The sequence below is a fragment of the Mastigoproctus giganteus genome, chromosome 10 (genome assembly GCF_048544385.1).
Source record: "Mastigoproctus giganteus isolate SK-2022 chromosome 10, ASM4854438v1, whole genome shotgun sequence".
Lineage (NCBI taxonomy): Eukaryota > Metazoa > Arthropoda > Arachnida > Uropygi > Thelyphonidae > Mastigoproctus > Mastigoproctus giganteus.
Window position 1 is genome coordinate 180,897,681 of NC_143584.1, and position 23,477 is coordinate 180,921,157.

Genomic DNA, 23,477 nt, shown 5'->3' on the forward strand with positions numbered 1-23,477 from the left:
TTGTTGTAACACTCACTAAATTCTTCAAAGTGTTAATTTTAAATCGGACAATTGGATTATCAAGACCTTTCGAGGTGGCAGCACTGTTTCTGACCCAGTTAAAGTGTGAACTTTAAAAAAAAAGAAAAAAAAAGCGAACTTCGCTATACTTTCAAACAAACAAACAAAAAAAAAAAAAAACTGGTATGTATGCATTGATTTTATTTATTTGTTTATGATAAAAAATAAATAAAATGGGTGGCATGTATTTACTTTGTGTGATAATTTTCACTTATTAAATATGAAATTACCGAAAGAAAACTTTGTTAACATGATTTTTTTTTTGTCCATTTGTTTTTCACAGGTAGAAAATGTTTCTTGTTGGACTGACAGGAGGAATTGCTTCTGGGAAAAGCACTGTAACATCAATATTGACTGAAATGAAAATCGTTGTAATAGACTCAGACAAAATAGCAAGAGAAGGTAATTTGCATTTTGTGATGCTTTCCCATAGTGACATGTCTGATTCGCTGGAGCAGGAAGGAGGTTTCGATATCAATTCAACCCTATGACAGGCTTTGCCCAAACAACCCTCTTCCCTCCACCTTTTTGACGTAGTATTTTATTATTATTATTATTTATTTATTTTTTTGTAGGAGATTTTAATCTTGTCTCCTGGATACGTTACTATATGTAGATGTCTAAACTTAAATTGTCGTTTATTCAGTTAACCGTACTTTTATCCGTACTTGAAATCGGCAAACTAAAGCATTCAGAGGGAGGAACAAAGTGATAACTATTGTTTAAGATACTGAACAGTATGATATAATTGTGATAATTTCTCCTGGTTATAGAATGATATATATATATATATATTAAAAAAAATTCCATTCCATTTTTAAGCAAATTCGGTATGACTGTATATTATTATTATGTGCTTTATAGAATGTATAATTTACAAATGTTTAGTAATTTTTATCTAGTACGGTAAGTAACATGTAACAAATTAATTTTTTCATCAAAAAGTATTCTAAAAAATGTGTATTTTGCATAAAAAAAAATGTTCTTCACTACTTCTTCCCTATCCTCTCCAGTCATTTCCAGGTCACACACTTTGAAGATGTGGTAACTTTAGGTGTACAATCAGTGATCACTGAATTAAGACCATTAATCTGTAATGGACTATGCTTCATAGCTCATGGTATAAAAAACTGAATGCTATAGCAGTAGTACTTTGCATCCGGCCGTGACAGTCAAAGTGATAAAGTAGCAGTTATGGAATGTAGTAAAGATATCACAGAGTTTCAAATAGTCATGACTGTGGGAGCTCGTGCATCAGATGCTTCCATATTAGAAATGGCATGCCTTGTTGGCTGCTTACAGCCCACTGTGGTTAAGGTGTACAAAAAATGGTTTTGAACAGGTCAAGCCACCTCCTGTGACAGAACTGTAAAAGATTACACAAGGTGTATGTTCATGGTGAGCAATGAGTGCAGTGCATTATGCAAGAACAATATCCCAAATGATGATGCATCACACACTCAGGTGCATGGGGGTTCCACAGCAGGCCACCCAGGAAACACACCCACACCTCACTGTTGATCATTGTCTACTGCGAATGTTGTGCTGGAACGAGTACAGAGAAGGGCAACAAGATTAGTGAATGGAACAAAGGGGTGCTCTTACGAAGAAAGGCTTAAGTTTTGCAAATTACAGTGTCTGGGGACTGGGCACCAGCGAGGTGATCTGATAGAGGTGTATAAAGCCTTGAATGGTTTGAGCATGCTCAGTGCTGATAGGATTCTTCCTCTTGCTCAGAATAATCACCTGAGAGGGCATAAATTCAAATTGAGAAAAGACAGATATAGGATAGACATGAGGAAATTTGCCTTTAGCCAGCGGGTGGTTGGTTGGTGGAATAGACTTCCATCCCTTGTCGTGGAAGTTGATAGCCTAAATAAGTTTAAGGCTCAGCTGGACAGGTATTTCGAACGAACAGAGGGGTGAAGTGGAAGTGGTTATTTTTTATTTATTTATTTATTATTATTTTTTTTTTTTTTGGCTGATGCTGCATAAGCTTGCTTTCATGCATCAAATGCCTCTACTAATGTTAATGTTAATGCTAAAAAATGAGTGTAATGGTCAGATCAGACCAAACACACAGATGGACACTGTGGCGAAAACTACACGAGTACATGGACCCATCATGCATGGTGTCCACAATATACGCAGGTGGTGGTGGTTGCTTAATATGGGCAGGGGAGTTCCTTGGGAATGTGGTGCCCGGGTGCAAATTGCAATTTGCCACCTCCTTTAAAATTATGTGTATGTAAGTTTCAGTTTTTCAGGTGCCCCTTGAATGTTGGCACAGTGCACCCCTGGCACCCTCGGGATGGCCCACACCTGAATATGGAGCATATTTTTCTGGAAATAACTAGGACCCCTGGTCATATGGACCAGTGTTTCACTGGTGAGATCCACCTCTTAGAAAGACCATGCACTCCCTGCATGTTGCATTTTTTCCTGGACAGAAATAGGATCTTCCAAGATGATAATGTGTCATGTAATCAGGCACACACTGTGCATGAGTGGGTCAAGGAAAAGAATGAAGATATCACTCATCTTGATAGGCCTCCAAAGTTGCCCGACTTCAATCCAATTGCACCGTGCCCTGTGAGATGGTTTGGAATGGCATGTGAGGTGTATGGACATGCAACTGTCATCTATTCCAACACTGTGGAAAGCCTTGCAGGCAGCTTGTCTGCAGATCCCTATGGATGTTTTCAGACGTTTATTGGAGTCAATGCCTAGGTGAATAGTGGCTGTTATCTGTTCAAATGGTGTCCCAACAGAGTATTAGGTAGGTGGTCATAATTCAGTAATCACTGAGTATATAATGTGTATAGTATAAAATTTATGTTGATATTCAATTAATACAATTATTCTTAGTAGATGCATTGAGTATTAGTGATTATTATGAATATCTACTAAAGTTTTTTTTAAGTTTTAAAACAGAATTAGCCGCCGTAGCCTAGTGGTTAGGCGCGCGAGTGCATAAGTACACGTGCCTTGAGTGACCGGGGTTCAAGCCCGTGACTGCTGAATACGGTGCTGTTTCTTGTATTCTGTCTATCTTGTGAACTCCTCTGACCGTTTGGTCGTCCCGGAGTATAAACAGAAAATTTATTTATTTATTTATTTTCATTCTTTTTTTTTTTCCAATGTGCTATAAAATGTAGCATATTGAAAAAAAAAAAAAAAACAGTGGTTCTCAAGTGATTTTTGATAAATTAAGGTAATTTTTAATGCATTTATATCGATATTAATAAAAATTAATACGATTCTTTTAAAGAATAATAAGAAGAATATTTGAATTGCAGCTCAGTACTCTTGCATTTATAATGAGAACTGCTAACACAACATAATGTTGTGCAATACTAATATTAAATTTACAAAGGCTAAACAATCCAGTTTAGCCTTTGTAAATTTAATATTAGTATTTAAGACATTTTTATACCATCTGTGAATGAAGTGCCTGGAATCAAGTATTGGCCAAAATCCCAGTATTTAAAGCATATAATAAATTAGAAGATTTATTAGCATTAGCATTAGTAGAGGCATTTGATGCAAGAAAGCAAGCTTATGCAGCATCAGCCAAAAAAATAAAATAAAATAAAATAAATAAATAAAAAATAACCACTTCCACTTCACCCCTCTGTTCATTCGAAATACCTGTCCAGCTGAGCCTTAAACTTATTTAGGCCACCAACTTCCACGACAAGGGATGGAAGTCTATTCCACCAACCAACCACCCGCTGGCTAAAGGCAAATTTCCTCACATCTATCCTACATCTGTCTTTCCTCAATTTGAATTTATGCCCTCTCAGGTGATTATTCTGAGCTAGAGGAAGAATCTCATCAGCATTGAGCATGCTCAAACCATTCAAGGCTTTATACACCTCTATCAGATCACCTCGCCGGTGCCTAGTCTCCAGACACTGTAATTTGCAAAACTTAAGCCTTTCTTTGTAAGAGCACCCATTTGTTCCATTCACTAATCTTGTTGCCCTGCTCTGTACTCGTTCCAGCAGCTCTACATCCTTCTTGAAATGAGGCCTCCAGACCTGTATACCGTACTCTAGGTGTGGCCTGACCATTGCCTTATACAAGGGAATAATCACCTCCTTATTCCTGCTAGAAAAATTCCTATATATCATCGACAATACACCATGAGCTACTCTTGCAGCCCGTCTGCACTGCTCAGAAAACTTCATATCTGCCTGCACAACCACCCCCAGGTTCCTTTCATTCTCTACCACTGTCAGTGTAGTACCACAGAGTTGATACGTTGCTCTGGGGTTGCTGTTTCCCATATGTAGTACTTTATATTTGTCAATGTTAAACTTCATTTGCCACCTCTCAGCCCATCTGCTCAATCTTTCCAGATCCTGTTGCAGTAGCATAGTGTCAGTAGTGTCCTTGACAACCCACGTATCGTCTGCAAACTTGGACGTTAAGCTTGATATACCGTCATCAATATCATTTATAAATAAAGAAAACAATAATGGACCCAATACTGAACCCTGAGGGACTCCACTAATAACATTAGTCCACGATGAGCAGTATCTATTGATTACCACTCTTTGTCTTCTCCCCCTCAATCAGCCCTTTATCTATAGCAGCAATTTGCATCCAATGCCAAACTGCTCCAGTTTGTGCAGCAGTCTTCCATGTGCAACAGTATCAAAAGCCTTTCTAAGATCCAAGTATATAATATCAAAGTTATTCCCTGCATCCAGTTCTTTTGTGACTGCATCATAGTATCCAATCAAATTGGTCAGGCAAGACTTCCCCTTAACAAAACATGCTGTGTCTGAGCTATAACTGAAGTCTTGTCTAGATGATCCTGCCGTGCTTCTTTAACCAGTGCCTCCATTAATTTTCCAGGAACAGAAGTTAAACTAACAGGTCTATAATTACTTGTGTCGCCCTTTGATCCTCTTTTGTGAATTGGGGTCACATTTGCACATCTCCAGTCCATGGGTACTTCCCCTGAGTCCAAGGAAGCTCTCATAATTATGGCTAAGGGTTTGCTTACTTCCTTTAATATAACTGGATAGATCCCATCCACGCCAGGTGCCTTTCTTGTATTTATCTTCAACAATTTCTCCTCCACTTTACTCTCATTTATTACAAGATTCTCTAGCTTACTGCCAGAATTGAATACACCACTGGCATTCCCCTCGCTGAATAACTCCTCATGTGTGAATGTCGATGCAAAATATTCATTTAGTTTGTTAGCCACCTGGGCAGGATCATCAACAGTTGACCCATCGATATCAAGTGGACCAATCTGATTCATCCCCTTCCTTCTAGAGTTTACATAAGTAAAGAACTCTTTGCTGTTTTTCTTTGCATCCCTTGCCAAAGATTTCTTGTAATCTGCCTTTGCCTGCCTAACCTCCTTTGTAACTTGGTTACAGATCAACTTGTATCTATCATAGGCTTCTGTGTCACGTGTATGTGTATGTATCCCATACTTCTGTGTATGTATCCCATGCATTTTTCTTCTCTGCTATATGTCTCATTAGTTCATCTGACATCCACTTAGGCTTAAACCTTGAACAATATTTCTTAGTTGGTATGTAAAGCCTAGAAGCTTCCAAGATAAGTTCTTTGAATGCTTCCCATTTTGAATTTGCTGTTGGTCACATCATGAGTTGGTCCCACTGTATAGAATTTAAATACTATCTCAGTCCATCGTAGTCGCCTTTACGAAAGCAATAACCCTTCCCTTTACCCCTAATGGTAGTTACCTCTTTGAGTAAATCCCACTTCAGCACACTGTGATCACTGCCACCTAGTGGTTCATTTACCTGCAGATTCTTAATGCATGAAGAATCACTACTGATAATCAAATCAAGAGTATTACTCCCTCTAGTTGCCTCCCGAACATGCTGATGTAGAAAACAATCATCCAATAAATCGACAAAAGCCTTGCTAGTGTGTAAGTGACCAGCCCCCAAATTCCAGTCAATATCTGGGAAATTAAAATTCCCCATTATAAGACTCTCTGATTTACTGGCCCACTCTATTTCCCTGTACAGTTTCTTATTATACTTATCAGAGTCGTTAGGCCTATAGCACACTCCTGCTCTCAATTTTGATCTCCCAATGCTTATGTCACACCAAACTGACTGGACACTGCACTGTCCAGCAATGTCGACTGGCTTCACTTCCTTGGAATTTATGTATTTCTTAACTAATAGCATAACCCCTCCTTATTGAGGAGTACTATGATTGTTCAGTAATATGCTTGATAGACTCACAGTAATATACTCACACTTCTGATTGCCATTAAGAAAACTTATTGGACCAATGCTTTGGCATTGCTTAATTGCCAAACTGTAGGGCTTTCAAAAAATAGTTTATTTTTTATATGAAAGTTAGAGTTCTACAAAAGGTAATTTTTGTTTTATGGTTTGTGAACTATGTAATCATATTAACTTCGTGGCAGTTATGGACATCTGACAGATTGTTTTGTTTTGTTTTGTTTTTTTTAAATTTGGGAATGGAATCATATCCCCAAAGTACATTCCCAAGAGTTTTTCCCAAAATGATGTTGTACTCTTTTTGTTTTGATTAGTTATGAAATAATTGTGGGTTTTTTTTTGGCATTTAATAGATGCCACATGAGTGACCATGTCTATTTTTTTTTTTTTTTTTTTTTTTGAAATTAAGTAGTCTATCAGCATCTCTCTATCAGAAACTGTAATTTATCAGCATTAGTGGTATTATATAGTTTTGCTTATTGTTCTCATGTATACTTTTATGAAGAACTGCTTTTTTTTTTATTTTGAAGAATTTCCAGAAGAAAAGTAGGAAATTTGGGGATGAATGGTAGAACAGAAGATGAGTAGAAAAATACACGTAGCGAAGAAGTTTCAAACAATGAAAAAAAATTATGTAAATAATAATTAATAAAAGACTATTTTCAGTTCATCAGGAAAGTTAAAACTGGTTTTTATAGTGGAAAAAAAAAAAAAAAAAAAGAAGAAGTATGATAGTTGCTATGCAAGTACCAGTGTTCCTTTAGGAGCGCAACTGACCTATGGTTCCCTCATTACAACATATAATTGTGAAAGTATAGCTAGTTAATAGTTGTTTGCTTAAAGCTCCATTTAATTTTAGCCATTATAAAATGCTATTAATGCTTTCAAAAGAATTTTAAAGTAAACACACAACAAATTATTAGACAAGTAATAGGCATATGAATTTGGAACACTGAACATCACACATGCTACGAATTACACTTGGACTGCACTTTATTGGCTTCAGAGTTTCCAAGCAATTTATATTAAAACACTGATTTCCTTATATCAATACTAAAACCAGAAAATAGATTACACTGGTATTTTCTTGTCTGTGTCACCTTTGTATTTTCAGCAGTATTTTCATTTGGATTCAATTGCTGGGTCTCTCCAAGACCACTTGTTTTTTTCTGTTTTCTATTATTTATTTATTTTTTTGCCTTGTTTTCTTCATTTGTTTAGCATTAGTAGAGGTATATGATGCAAGAAAGCGAGCTTATGCAGCATCAGCCAAAAAAAACCTCCCATTTCACCCCTCCGTTCGTTCAAAATACTTGTCCAGCTGAGCCTTAAATTTATTTAGGCTATCAACTTCCACAACAAGGGATCGAAGTCTGTTCCACCAACCAACTACCTGCTGGATAAAGGCAAATTTCCACACATCTATCCTACATCTGTCTTTCCTCAATTTGAATTTATGCCCTCTCAGGTGATTATTCTGAGCAAGAGGAAGAATCCCATCAGCATTGAGCATGCTCAAACCATTCAAGGCTTTATACACCTCTTATCAAATCACCTCGCCGGTGCCTAGTCTCCAGACACTGTAATTTGCAAAACTTAAGCCTTTCTTTGTAAGAGCAACTCTTTCTTCCATTCACTAATCTTGTTGCCCTTCTCTGTACTTGTTCCAGCAGCTCAACATCCTTCCTAAAATCAGGCCTCCAGACCTGTATGCAGTACTCAAGGTGTGGCCTGACCATTGCCTTATACAAAGGGATAGTCACCTCCTTGTATCTGCTAGCAAAATTCCTATATATATCATTGACAAGACTCCATGACCTGCTCTGGCAGCCCATCTGCTCTGTTTATATTACATACATGCTAACTACTGGAAAAACTTGTAACTTAGTCACCATTAAAAAACTTGGACTGATTTTGGCCTTCATTCAGTGCTTGGTATATTTTAATATTCTCAGAATACACAATAATTATAGGCTTTCAAATCAGTGAAGATACTTTTGAATTTTCACTATACTTTAATTTATTCCTTTTAACCAGTAAGGTAAACTTACAATGTGTGATATAGACTCTATATTAATTTAATTTAGAGGACAATAGTAAGATCATTTAATTCAAATTACATCCTTACATATTTGAACTATTTTTAGATATCATCTTGATTAATGCAAGCACAGGGTGATGTTACTGCTTCAGCCATTTTCAGACTGAGAACTAGATCTATATGAGAAAATTGGTATCACTTCCAGGATAATTATTTTTGAATGTTTTTTTTTTTTTTTTTTTTTCCCTTAGTTTAAAAATTAGAAATTATTGCACACTTCGTTGATAATTTTCAATGTATGGGAAACCCTTTTTGTAACTTTCTGTTATCCCATCATCATGCACATTTTTCTTCTTTGATGATGACAGATATAGTTTTTTTGTTACCCTTTTCTGCAAGGCAATCAAAATTGGAGTATTTTTTTTTTTTATGTAAACCCCAAATACGAGAGGTATTAGAACCTATAGTACTTGGTACCGTGCTTGGGTTTGAGGTTGAGAAGAAGAAAGAAGATATTTGTTGACATCGGACTTGAACTTCTGTAGACTGTAATTTTCAGGAAATACGTATGAAGGAAGGTTGTTCCAGAAAACGGCAGTTGAATGAATAAACGAGGAAGATGAAAAGTTGGTTCTGTGAGTTTGAAGTTGGACAGTAAATGGATGTTGGCTGGTGGCGGCACGTGTTCGGACTGTTTTGAAAGAGAGAGTGGGAATTATGGAAGCCAATTCAGAAGAACAGTGCCCATGGAAGTATCTGTAGAAGAGGCATGCAGCAGAAACAGTACATCTATGAGAAAGCGAGTGGAGACACTCTGTTAGAGATGAATCATTAATTAACCTAACTGCCCTCTTCTGAATGGAATCAAGAAGCTTGAGGGAGGTTTTAGGGACACCACCCCAGATGTGGAAACAATATTCCATGGCAGGACGGATTTGTGATTTATACAGAGTCAGCAGCTGTTTGGAAGAAAAGTAACGCCGAGAGCGAAAGAGAAAACCAAGTTTTTTAGATGCAGAAGAATCAATATTTGTAATGTGCTTGTGCCAAGAGAGATTAGAAGTCAGGGTAATCCCCAAAAGAGATATATCATTTTGCCTAGAAATCGGAGTGTCCCTAAAGATAAGCACAGGAGCAGAAGAATCCTTTTTGCGAGATATAAGACAAGACTGAGTTTTAGAAGGGTTGAAATCAACTAAGTTGTCTTTACCCCACTGGAGAATTACTTAAAGATCAGCATTTAAGGAATTGGCAGCAGATTTTCAAGAAGTTGAAGCTGATTGAGCAGGACAAGGTTTCTCAAAATGGAAAGTGGAATGCAATGTGCTATCATCGGCAAAACTATGGATAGGATTTCCAGTCAATGGAAGAAGGTCATTAATATACAAAAGGAAAAGAGTGGGGGAAAGAACTGAACCTTGGGTGACACCGGCATTAGTGGAGAAGTTAGAAGACAGAGAGCCATCTACCATCACCCTCTGGGAGCGATCTGGCACCTCCGTAGCCAGGTCGGAAGCAGCAGTGCTTCCCACCTGGCTATGGAGGTGGGAAGCAGCAGTGCTCCTAAAAACCAAATAACAAACAGTGAGTGATCAGAGAGAACACTAGATAACCAATTACTAAAAACAGTTCCATCTTCTAAACAAGATGGAAGCTTGTTTTGAAGACCTTTATGCCAAACACGATCGAAAAATATTGTTCAAGGTTTAGGCCAAAATGGATGTCAGATGAACTAATGAGGCATATGGCAGAGAAGAAAAATGCATGGGATACTTACAAATTACACATGACACAAAAGCCTATGATAGATACAAGTTGATATGCAACCAAGTTACAAAGGAGGTTAGGCAGGCGAAGGCAGATTACGAGAAATCCTTGGCAAGGGATGCAAAGAAAAACAGCAAAGAGTTCTTTACTTATGTAAACTCTAGAAGGAAGGGGATGAATCAGATTGGTCCACTTGATATTGATGGGTCAACTGTTGATGATCCTGCTCAGGTAGCTAACAAACTAAATGAATATTTTGCATTGACATTCACACATGAGGAGTTATTCAGCGAGGGGAATGCCAGAGGTGTATTCAACTCTAGCAGTAAGCTAGAGAATCTTGAAATAACTGGGAGTAAAGTGGAGGAGAAACTGTTGAAGATAAACACAAGAAAGGCACCCGGGGTGGATGGGATCTATCCAGTTATATTAAAGGAGGCAGCAAAGGAAATAAGCAAACCCTTAGCCATAATTATGAGAGCTTCCTTAGACTCAGGGGAGGTACCCATAGACTGGAAATGTGCAAATGTGACCCCAATTCACAAAGGAGGATCAAAGGCTGACACAAGTAATTATAGACCTCTGAGCTTAACTTCTGTTCCAGGAAAATTAATGGAGGCACTGGTTAAAGAAGCACTGCAGGATCATTTAGACAAGACTTCAGTTATAGCTCGGACACAGCATGGCTTTGTTAAGGGGACCAATTTGATTGGATACTATGATGCAGTCACAAAAGAACTGGATGCAGGGAATAGCTTTGATATTATATACTTGGATCTTAGAAAGGCTTTTGATACTGTTGCACATGGAAGACTGCTACACAAATTGGAACAGTGTGGCATTGGAGGCAAATTGCTGCTATGGATAAAGGGGTGGTTGAGGGGGAGAAGACAGAGAGTGGTAATCAATGGACACTGCTCATCGGGGACTAATGTTATTAGTGGAGTCCCTCAGGACTCAGTGTTGGGTCCGTTATTGTTTTCTGTATTTATAAATGATATTGATGATGGTATATCAAGCTTAATGTCCAAGTTTGCAGACGATACAAAGGTTGGCAGGGTTGTCAAGGACACTACTGACACTATGCTGCTGCAACAGGATCTGGAAAGGTTGAGCAGATGGGCTTGAGAGGTGGCAAATGAAGTTTAACATTGACAAATGCAAAGTACTACACATGGGAAACAGCAACCCCAGAGCAACGTATCAACTCTGTGGTACTACACTGACAGTGGTAGAGAAAGAAAGGGACTTGGGGGTGATTGTGCAGGCAGATATGACGTTCTCTGAGCAGTGCAGACCGGCTGCAAGAGTAGCTCATGGAGTATTGTCAATGATATACAGGAATTTTTCCAGCAGGGATAAGGAGGTGATTATTCCCTTGTATAAGGCAATGGTCAGGCCACACCTAGAGTACTGTATACAGGTCTGGAGGCCTCATAAGAAGGATGTAGAGCTGCTGGAACGAGTACAGTGAAAGGCAACAAGATTCGTGAATGGAACAAAGGGGTGCTCTTACGAAGAAAGGCTTAAGTTTTGCAAATTACAGTGTCTGGAGACTAGGCACCAGCGAGGTGATCTGATAGAGGTGTATAAAGCCTTGAATGGTTTGAGCATGCTCAATGCTGATGGGATTCTTCCTCTAGCTCAGAATAATCACCTGAGAGGGCATAAATTCAAATTGAGGAAAGACAGATGTAGGATAGACGTGCGGAAATTTGCCTTTAGCCAGCGGGTGGTTGGTTGGTGGAACAGACTTCCATCCCTTCTAGTGGAGGTTGATAGCCTAAATAAGTTTAAGGCTCAGCTGGACAGGTATTTTGAACGAACAGAGGGATGAAGTGAGTTTTTTTTTTTTTGGCTGATGCTGCATAAGCTTGCTTTCTTGTATCAAATGCCTCTACCCATGGATCGACACTGATGGAATCCATACTGGCAATCGTTGATCAGACGGAAGGTTTCTAGGTAGTTTAAGAGTTGGCGGTTAATTGATTTCTCCATTACTTTAGAGAGAGTAGAAGTAATTGCAATGGGACGATAATTGGATGAGAGGGATTTGTCACCCTTTTTAGGAACCGGCTGGATAAAAGCAAATTTCTAAGCAGAAGGAAAAACACTTTTGGAATAAGAAAGTGAAAAAAGGCGGCAAAAAATAGGAATAAGTTCAGGAACTCAGGTTTTGAGAACAAGTGGAGAAATACCATCAGGACCTGGAGCTTTCTTAGCATCAAAATTCGTCAAAATCCTTCTGACATCCTTTTGACGGAAGACCACAGGAGGCATTGAGTGGAGCGTGTTGGAAATGGTGGGAGGTGTTTTACCAAGATCATTAATACACGAGTTGGAAGAAAAATGGGATGCTCACTGGTCAGCTTTATCCTTGGCTGAAGTGACAACGGAACCATCTGGTTTGGACAGAGGTGGGAGCGAGCTGAGATGGGCCAAGGTTGCAGCCAAAAGCTTTGGCAAGAGACCAGAATGCTCGGCTACCATTAGGGCAAGAAGCAAGTTTTCTACTCTTAGCCTGTTCAAACTCTAGTTTGGACTGATTAATAACTGCTTTAAAATTGTTGAGAGCTTTGGCGTAGGCAGAAAATGAAACTGAAGAATTAGAAACAAGCCAATTACGATATGCAACATTCTTTTCTTGAACAGCCTTAGCACATTTATTGGAAAACCAACGTTTAGATAAAGGACGAGATTTTAAAGTGGAGTGTGGGATAAAGGATTCCATTCCTGCAAGAATAATTTCACCGACACGATCTGAGCAAACGTTGACATCAGAAGTTTTGAAACAGTAATCTGACCAAGCAAAAGAAGAAAAGAAATCTCGCAGGTCATCCCATTTTGCATTCTTGTAATGCCAAACAACATGTGGTTGGGAATAACCATGAGATAAAGGCTCCATTGGAGAAGAGACAATCACCAAGTTATGATCTGAAGTGCCTAAAGGACCTCTCACTTTGACCGTGTACTTAGAAGGGTTGTTTGTGAGAAAAAGATCAAGCGTGTTGGCTGTATGATTAGGATTGTCCGGTATTCTTGTAGGTAAATGAACAATCTGTGCAAGGTCATTAGTAATTGCAAAAGCCTCAGCATCTCGACCAGCTGGGTCTGTGTGACTAGAAAACGGAAGCCAGGTGGAGTTGTGAACATTAAAATCACCAAGAAAAATTACCTCACTGTTAGGAAAGTTGGACTGGGGAAAGTCAAGTTGCAAAGAGAGGAAGTCAAAGAGCTCCAAGTGATTAGTGGAGTTGGGAGAATGGTAGAGACAACAGATGAATTTGACACAATGAGGTAGAGAGATTTTAAGCCAGAGAAGATCAAAGAGAGGAGATTCCAAATTGCCAAGTCTCTGACAGGGAATATCAGAATGGACATATGCACAAGTACCACCTTTGAGGCGAAAGGAATCATACAGTGAATAATTTGGGCATCTGAGATGAGCAGTAGTTGAATCAACCGATAACTCAGATTCTGTCAGAAAAAGTACATGGGGTTTGGCAGACTGCAAGTGGAAATGGACATCGTTGAGATTAGAATTGAGACCACGTATATTTGTGAAATGAATTAGGAAGTGCTTGGGAGGATTAGATCTTTTCGCAGATCTAAACAATTCATGGTGTATTCAATAGTAAGAAAAAGTGGGTGGGACATGCTGTATGAAGTAATGAAATTTTTGGATATGGCGTACACATGGTAAGAATATACCAAGATCCCTGACATAATGTGGCCTCGATAATGCTTCCCGCATACACACAACTTGGATTCCCTCCAGTCACTATCTGGCAGAGTAGAGGTAGCAAGATTATACACTAGCCGATCTGGAAGCCTCCTAGAGAGTTACCAATAGGTTCAGTCTGGTGTGCTAACTCCGGAGTGCTCTGAAAATACAAAATTGTTCTTCCCCTGAACTTATAGCATTGCCAACACAGATCATGTCTAGGGCTATTTCTATGTTTTATATTTTAGTATGTTTGAGCCACTTTCTTTTTGAGAATTAAGCATACCAAAAAATAAAATGATAATTGTATCCTATATGATAGTTCATTATGATTATTGGCATCTTCCGTATTTATCAACTGGTAATGGATATTAGTATTAATATTAGACATATAGTGCAAGGAAGCCATAGGCTTTTGCTGCTCTAGCCAAAAAAAAAAAAAAAAAAAAAAAAAAGAAGTAGATAATAAAATACAAATTATGTGCTTCCCTCTTCATTAGGTAACTATCATCCAGTTGACCTTTGAATTTCTTCAAATTGTCAGCTTCCTGCAGAGGCAACTTGTTCCAGCAAGTAACAGTTAAGGAATTCTTTATAATAATGAGAATTCCACCTTCATTTTACTAGCCCCTCTCAGAGCTGTATAAACCCCAATCAGGTCCCCCTAAGGTGCTAGGTTGCCAAGCTCTATAGGCCACGTAATCATAGTCTTTTACTTATCTCACCATGCTAGTTACCTGTCTTTAGACTCTGATAAGCTGCTTGGCTTATCATTAATGACTCTCCAAATCTTTGTCACCTGCATATTTTGACATCCCTTCGTTGATGTTGTTTATGAAAATCAGAAACAAGAGTGATCCAAGAACCAATCCTTGGAGAACTCCACTTCTAACATTACACCAATCTGACGGATATCCATTAATCACAACCCTCTGTCTTCTGCCCTGCATCCACCCTGCACTCCATCTTACAGTCTTTTCAGTAAGCCCAGCATGTTCTAGCTTATACAGTAACTTCTGATGAGGGACCGAGGCATTGTCTCTTGAGATTTTCTCTACCAGTATAATCAGACTAACTAGTATGTAGTTACCGACTTCACTCTTAGAACCACCTTTATGTATTGGTGATACTGGCACTTTCCCAATCCAAAGGAATCTCTCCCAGATCCAATGATGCCCTCATAATTAATCTCAGTGGTTCAGTGCACACTCTCTGGTCGTCTCCCTCAAAATTACTGGGTATGTACCATTGACTCTAGGAGCCTTACTTGCCTTTAGGCTCAAAAGTTTTTCTAATAAACAGGCATCTGTAATTTTGAAATCACTAATTCCTCATTTGCACAGCCCCTTTCAGCATGAAGGGTCTTTCATCAGTAAAGACCAATGCAGAGTACCTATTCAATTCATCAACAGTATCAGCTGAGTTATCTAAGATTTTCCCATATTCAGCACACAAGGGTTCAATCTGGATAGGTCTAATATGGAGAATAATAATATAAAAAATATTAATTAAACCTGCTCACAGCTTGCTTATATGTATCTGAATGCTAGCATTTCAGAAATATTTCTTCAAATACTAGAAATGTATACAGCCCTGCTTATTTTCTTTGCTGTTAGCATGGGATACTGGTCACTGACATTAATCCGTTTGCTTCCATTTATTGTCAGACACCATAGACAAAGTTTTGAACACATTACCAAAAATTTGTCAGATACAAATATTAAAAGCTCTCTATCATTTATTCATTTTGAAATAATTAATTTTACCTGGGATATATATGATGATATTGCTGTGCAGACAACCAAAACTTTTTACCACTTGGAAACCTTCAAATCTACAAAAACTGAGACTACCTATTTTTTTAAAACATTTTGGCTCCAACATCATTACATTTTACTTAAAAGCCCACACACTAAATCAATACATCATGTGGAAAAATTATGTTGACAATATATTTCTTATAATTTGTAAAGACATAACAAAAAAGTTCATGTGTGTCAAAAACTTATACACAAGTATAAAATTCAAATTAATATAAAATAAAATGGGTGGGAGGGGGACTGCATCCACATTAGTGTTTCAGAAGTAGAGCTGGTTTTAGCTTCTGTAAGGTACCATGTAAAATGATGTATGAGCCCTTTTGGATTTTGAAGTTCTACAGTAGAATATCCCCTTTCCTTTTCAGCTACAAAGTCTTTATGTTGAAAATAATGTCTACAAGTTCAAACAGTATATATTTCTCCATGGCTATCTGTGTTCATTGTTTTAGAATGGTGTTTCTGACCTTTTTTTTTTTCAGATATACCTCAAATATAAAAGTATTGTAGTACTTTTATATTTGACGTGGAAACCACTGGCTACTTTTGAGGTTACAAATTTGCCAGATTTTTTTGGCTAGGGGCTGCTTTACTCAATAAATGAAAAAAAAAAAAAAAAAAATTAAATGGCTACTTTTGAGATAGACAACATGGACCACAAAAAATATGAAACGGTACATGTAAGTACAGTTTGTAACCTCACATACATAAGAGATATGTTCCAGGACTTATTATGTAAGTCGAGTTTTACATAACTCGGTACTAATAAAATATTGCTACTATATCCCTGATATGCCAAAATTACAAAAACCACATAACATCCTCAGAAGAATGGAGAACAATAGTTATATATACCATAACAATTAAAAACTTTATCTGGGGACAGCAGTGAAGTAATACTGCTTTCACTTATTCTTTCAGGCAGCACCATGATAACCATCAAAATGAAATTTTTTGTAAAGAACTTCACAGGTAACTGACATTAACATAAGTATAAAATTCAAATTAATATAAAAAATAATGGGTGGGAGGAGGACTGCATCCACTTCTTAAGTTACAAGAGATGCTGTCACACCTTATTATCATTAGTAGAGGCATATGATGCAAGAAAGAAAGCTTATGGAGCATCAGCCAAAAAAAAAAAAAAAAAAAAAAACCTTCACCCTCCGTTTGTTCGAAATACCTGTCCAGCAGAGCCGTAAATTTATTTAGGCTATCAACTTCCACAACAAAGGATGAAAGTCTGTTCCACCAACCAACTACCTGCTGGCTAAAAGCAAATTTCCGCACATCTATCCTACATCTGTCTTTCCTCAATTTGAATTTATGCCCTCTCAGGTGATTATTCTGAGCAAGAGGCAGAATCCCATGAGCATTGAGCATGCTCAAACCATTCAAGGCTTTATACACCTCTATCAGATCACCTCGCCGGTGCCTAGTCTCCAGACACTGTAATTTGCAAAACTTAAGCCTTTCTTCGTAAGACCAACCCTTTGTTCCATTCACTAATCTTGTTGCCCTTCTCTGTACTCGTTCCAGCAACTCTACATCCTTTTTGAAATGAGGCCTCCAGACCTGTATACAGTACTCTAGGTGTGGCCTGACCATTGCCTTATACAAGGGAATAATCACCTCCTTATCCCTGCTAGAAAAATTCATGTATATCATTGATAAGACACCATGAGCTACTCTTGCAGACCGTCTGCACTGCTCAGAGAACTTCATATCTGCTTGCACAATTACCCCCAGGTCCTTTTCATTCTCTACCACTGTCAGAGTAGTACCACAGAGTTGATACGTTGCTCTGGGGTTACTGTTTCCCATATATAGTACTCTGGGGTTACTGTTTCCCATATATTTGTCAATGTTAAACTTCATTTGCCACCTCTCAGCCCATCTGCTCAACCTTTCCAGATCCTGTTGCAGCAGCATAGCATCAGTAGTGTTCTTAACAACGCTGCCAACCTTTGTATCATCTGAAAACTTGGACATTAAGCTTGATATACCATCATCAATATTATTTATAAATACAGAAAACAATAATGGACCCAACACTGAACCCTGAGGGACTCCACTAATAACATTAGTCCACGATGAGCAGTATCCATTGATTACCACTCTCTGTCTTCTCCCTTTAAACCATCCCTTTGTCTATAGCAGCAATTTGCCTCCAATGCCACACTGCTCCAATTTGTTCAGCAGTCTTCCATGTGCAAAAACAGTATCAAAAGCCTTTCTAAGATCCAAATATATAATATCAAAGTTATTCCCTGCATCCAGTTCTTTTGTGACTGCACCATATCATCCAATCAAATTGGTCAAGCAAGACTTTCCCTTAACAAAACCATGCTGTATCTGAGCTATAACTGAAGTCTTGTCTAGATGATCCTGCAGTGCTTCTTTAACCAGTGCCTCCATTAAGTTTCCGGGAACAGAAGTTAAACTAACAGGTCTATAATTACTTGTGTCAGCATTTGATCCTCCTTTGTGAATTCGGGTCACGTTTGCACTTCTCCAGTCTATGGGTACCTCCCCTGAGTCCAAGGAAGCTCTCATAATTATGGCTAAGGGTTTGCTTCCTTCCTTTGCTGCCTCCTTTAATATAACTGGATAGATCTCATTCACCCCAGGTGCCTTTCTTGTATTTATCTTCAACAATTTCTCCTCCACTTTACTCTCAGTTATTACAAGATTATCTAGCTTACTGCCAGAGTTGAATACACCTCTGGCATTCCCCTCGCTGAATAACTCCTCATGTGTGAATGTCAATGCAAAATATTCATTTAGTTTGTTAGCTATCTGAGCAGGATCGTCAACAGTTGAACCATCGATATCAAGTGGACCAATCTGATCTATCCCCTTCCTTCTAGAGTTTACATAACTAAAGAACTCTTTGCTGTTTTTCTTTGCATCCCTTACGAAAGATTTCTCATAATCTGCCTTCGCCTGCCTAACCTCCTTTGTAACTTTGTTACAGATCAACTTATATCTATCATAGGCTTCTGTGTCACGTGTTAATTTATATGTATCCCATGCATTTTTCTTCTCTGTCATATGTCTCATTAGTTCATCTGACATCCATTTAGGCCTAAACCTTGAACAATATTTCTTAGTTGGTATGTAAAGCCTAGTAGCTTCCAAGATAAGTTCTTTGAATGCTTCCCATTTTGAATTTGCTGTTGGTAACATCATCAGTTGGTCCCACTGTATAGAATTTAAATACTGTCTCAGACCATCGTAGTCGCCTTTTCGAAAGCAATAATCCTTCCCTGATGGTAGTTACCTCTTTGAGTAAATCCCACTTCAGCACACTGTGATCACTGCCACCTAGTGGTTCCTCTATCTGCAGATTCTTAATGCATGAAGAATCACTTCTGATAATCAAATCAAGAGTATTACTCCCTCTAGTTGCCTTCCGAACATAATGATGTAGAAAACAATCATCCAATAAATCCACAAAAGCCTTGCAGTGTGTGAGTGACCAACCCACAAATTTTAGTCACTATCTGGGAAATTAAAATCCCTCATTTTAAGACTCTCTGATTTACTGACCAGGCTGAAAAAAATTCTACTCCTTGAGCCTTGCACAATCTTACCAGGGCCGAATTGATTGACAAGGCTCTCATCATATACCCCCTCCTATCGTGCCTGGGCAGAATTTTTAGCATTTTTTTTTTTTTTTTTTAGCATTAGTAGAGGCATTTGATGCAAGAAAGCAAGCTTATGCAGCATCAGCCAAAAAAAAAAAAAAAAACCCACTTCCACTTCACCCCTCTGTTCGTTCAAAATACCTGTCCAGCTGAGCCTTAAACTTATTTAGGCTATCAACCTCCACCACAAGGGATGGAAGTCTGTTCCACCAACCAACCACCCGCTGGTTAAAGGCAAATTTCTGCACGTCTATCCTACATCTGTCTTTCCTCAATTTGAATTTATGCCCTCTCAGGTGATTTTTCTGAGCTAGAGGAAGAATCCCATCAGCATTGAGCATGCTTAAACCATTCAAGGCTCTGAACAGTATCAGATCACCTCGCTGGTGCCTAGTCTCCAGACACTGTAATTTGCAAAACTTAAGCCTTTCTTTGTAAGAGCACCCCTTTGTTCCATTCACTAATCTTGTTGCCCTTCTCTGTAGACACTTTCAAATTGCAGACACTTTCAAATTCAACCCTAATTCACGGCTTTTTTTCAACAGTGACCTGTACTTATTAAGTAATTCTGCCGGTCTCCTGCTCTTAATATCATTAGTGCCAATGTGTACAACTATATCACCTTTTGTACCCTTAAAAGATGATATCTGCTCTACAACATCATCAACCTTTGCCCCTGGCAGACATACCCTGGTCCTGTTCCACCTATCCTTCTTACAAAGCATGTTTCCCGTTTCCCTGACAATAGAGTCACCAACAACTACTAGTTTCTGTGAGACCAGCACATTCTGCCTTGGGTGTTGCCGCTGTGTTGCATGATGACCAAGTGCAAGCTCTGGCATTGATGTGGGCAGCTGAGAGCTTGATGGGCCCTTCACTTTAGATCCTTTGAGGGCATCCACCCTGTCCTTCAAGCTCTCATATAGGCCCATAACAACGCTGAGTCGTCGCCTGATTTCGTTACACTCCTTGCATCGCGCACACACAATGACATCCTCCATGCAATATCTTGTCCCGTACCCGATTGCTCCACAAACATCATGCAAGCAGTGCATTTTAAAAGGCTGTGATTCAGAGGGCAACTGCCCCCCTCAGTTCTCCTCTGAGCCACAGCACTCCCATTAGCTTGAGCCTTTTGCTTTGCTGCCCTGGTCTGAGTAATGATTTCGATTTAATTTCAATAAAATTTCAATTTCAGTACAAAATTATAACTCTGAACTTGTATCCTAACACAGTTATAACGCTATATATATTTTTCAGTATCAAATATTATCTATGAGTTCCATTTATATAACTTCCATATAGTTATGTATTAATTAATTATGTTACGTTTGTAATCTAAGTCGTTATATGTATTTAGTTAAAAGTACAATTTAGTTGACAACAGAGTTTAAAAAATTAATAGATTTTGCTGATTAATTGACAATATTATATTATATACTATACTAACGCTATCTCGTTTGGGATATAACGTATTGTATAACAATGGCGCAAGTTAAGAATGGGAAATCTACGGACACTTAAGTATTAATTAACTTCCAAATCTCGCTGTCTCAATTCAGAATAAACTAACGATCCTGACTAGGTCTATAAGCTACTTATAGAGAATAATTTGATGTATCAATTGGCCAATAAAGCGGCTAAATATGGCTAAAAAACTTCTCGTTCAGCTCCGCTGAACGAGAAGTTTTTTAGCCATATTTAGCCGCTTGTAACACGTGGATATGATACCCTTACCAATACTTTTATGCAATTACAAGGCCGAGTAAAGAATAAATATACCAGATTAATCAGAAAATCACAAAATAATGCTATACTACTAAATTTAAATCAAAAGTTTTAGAAAAACAATAATTTCAAATCAATAAATAAGAAAATCCACTTAGCGGCTTTGAACACGTCTGGCTCCCATTAGCCTCGTCAGCAGTTGTATGCTAAGAAATTGTATGATATGCAAATGAAGCATGCACTGCATGATGATAGTTTGATGTGAAGTCGTTGAAAATGGTTGGACAACGTGAATTTCAACTTCACTACAATAACGCGATGTATAACAAATATTACATACAAAAGCTTCCACTTCACTCTCAAACAAAACTGAACTGACTCTACAGTCCAGGAAGAAAGGTAGGAAAGATGTAGAGATGAAAGACTAGACTGCAGTTCTCCAAAGAAATAGTCAATGGGACACAGCCCACATAGCTTGAATGTTGTGGGGGTTTCTCTGAAGTGCTTCGACATAGTTCACCTGTCTCAAACACATGTTGTTTGGGAACGAAAATAAAAACTTATACTTATTGTTCCTTCATTCAACTTCACTCTTAAAAATTATACAGAAAGTATCTTTATGATTTTACCAAAAAAATTTATGTAAGTCCGAAGTCACGTAACTAGGAGACTAACTATTTTTTTAATGCAGTTTCAGGTACTCACATTTAACATATCTAGTATACATTAGGTTGTTATAGGCATGCCTATATTTCTCACCACTGTTAATGGGATTGTTGCCTACCATGAAAAAGCTCTGTCTCATTGTCAAAATCTGTTAACCACAGGTTGGGAAGTACTGTTTTAGAGTTGTTTCCCTTTCAAGTATTGATTTGGCCACTTAACCGTGATGGTCAGATAATAACAGATCACTAAAGTTAAGTGGTATTTGGTATTGGTTTATATACCAAGGTTAAGTGGTATTGGTATATAACTGTGATATTTGAGTATTTGCTCAAATATTGGAGTAATATGTATGTATCAAATACCACTGTGAGTAATGTTTTTCTTTCACTATTAGAAAACATGGTTTTGCTAATATAAAATTAGTTATTTTTATATTTGTATAATTTATATTTTTTTAAATTGTGCAAGGTCACCATGGAAGTGTAAGTGAAAAAGCTTCTTACTTGTGCTCGATTAAGTTAGTGCAATTCCAGTTGTGCCAGTCAGCTAAAGACAAATCACACCAGCACATCACACTGTTAACTGACAGGGTATATTAGGAGAGCACAGACAGTATATGGCAGAGACAACATATTCCTAATTATGAAAAAATGATTCCTTCAGAGGTTGCAGTAATTCAGTATGGCATAACAACTAAACAAAGATGGATATTGATACACACTAAATTGCCGACCTTGATACACACTAAATTGCCGACCGGGCTAGCTGGGTGGGTAAAGTGCCTGCCTGGCAACCCAAAGGTCGCGGGTTCGATTCCCGCCTCGGGCTTGGATCAAAGTACTGCAAAAACCTTGGGAGGTGCATTATGGCCACAGAAGCTTATGTGCCAACAACTACCAAAAAAAAAAAAAAAAAAACCACTAAATTTGGCACTTCAGATCATAAATTAATTCATAATTCATTACCATTAAATAATTTCTGATTTATAATAGTACAAAACTTGAAATATTTTCAGATTGCTGTTCTGCAAATCACACTTTCCACTGGCAATTGCATTACTGAAAATTACTTATTTTGCCCATACTCTATTTAAATATTTATTCTATTTAGTAATTGTTTTATTATTATTTCAGTTTGCATGCCTGGAAAAAGAGCTTGGAAAAAAATAAAGCAAAATTTTGGTGCTTCCATCTTACTTCCAGATTCTGCTATCAACAGATCACTTTTAGGAGAAATAATATTTTCTGATCCTGAAAAAAGAAAGCAATTGAATGTCATCACACATCCTGAGATATTAAAATCAATATGCATTCAAATTCTGCTTGCGTTTATTAAAGGTATGTAATAACACTGTTTCTTTAATTGTATCTATGTTGTCAAAAAAAATTTTTTTTTTTTATTGGAAGAAACTTTTTTCTGAAAACAATAGGCTTTCAGTCCCACCTTTATAGTCATCAGCAAAAAAGTCAAAAGAACCCAGCATTTTCCTCCTCCTTTTTTTTGAATTGAGTTGAAGTCACCTTAAGTTTTTTAACAGAAAGTCTATTAAAATAATTTCAATTTTGGATGAAAGCCTTATTCTTAATGCTGCTAAGGGCGGAAACACACTATTATCACTTTACGAGACTTCACTTGTATACATATCTAACATAAAATGTGGGGGAGCTATATTTACCAATAGTTTATTGCTCAGAGACGCAGTGTTCTAATTGGCTCTATAACACGTCGGGCTTCAAGGTTGAATGACATTGTCCAGGAAGTCAGATTTTTTTT

The 23,477-nt window shown here is 37.8% G+C and overlaps 1 protein-coding gene across 1 annotated transcript in view; it reads left to right on the top strand.

Annotated features, from left to right (window-relative positions):
- The first annotated feature begins 350 nt into the window (after positions 1-350).
- Dpck (Dephospho-CoA kinase) overlaps positions 351-23,477 on the top strand; it is a 99,816-nt gene continuing 76,689 nt past the window's right edge. The window contains exons 1-2 of the mRNA XM_090383130.1: positions 351-462; positions 22,838-23,041. Coding sequence (XP_090239256.1) covers positions 351-462; positions 22,838-23,041 — 316 coding nt within the window. The remainder of the gene's footprint in view (positions 463-22,837; positions 23,042-23,477) is intronic.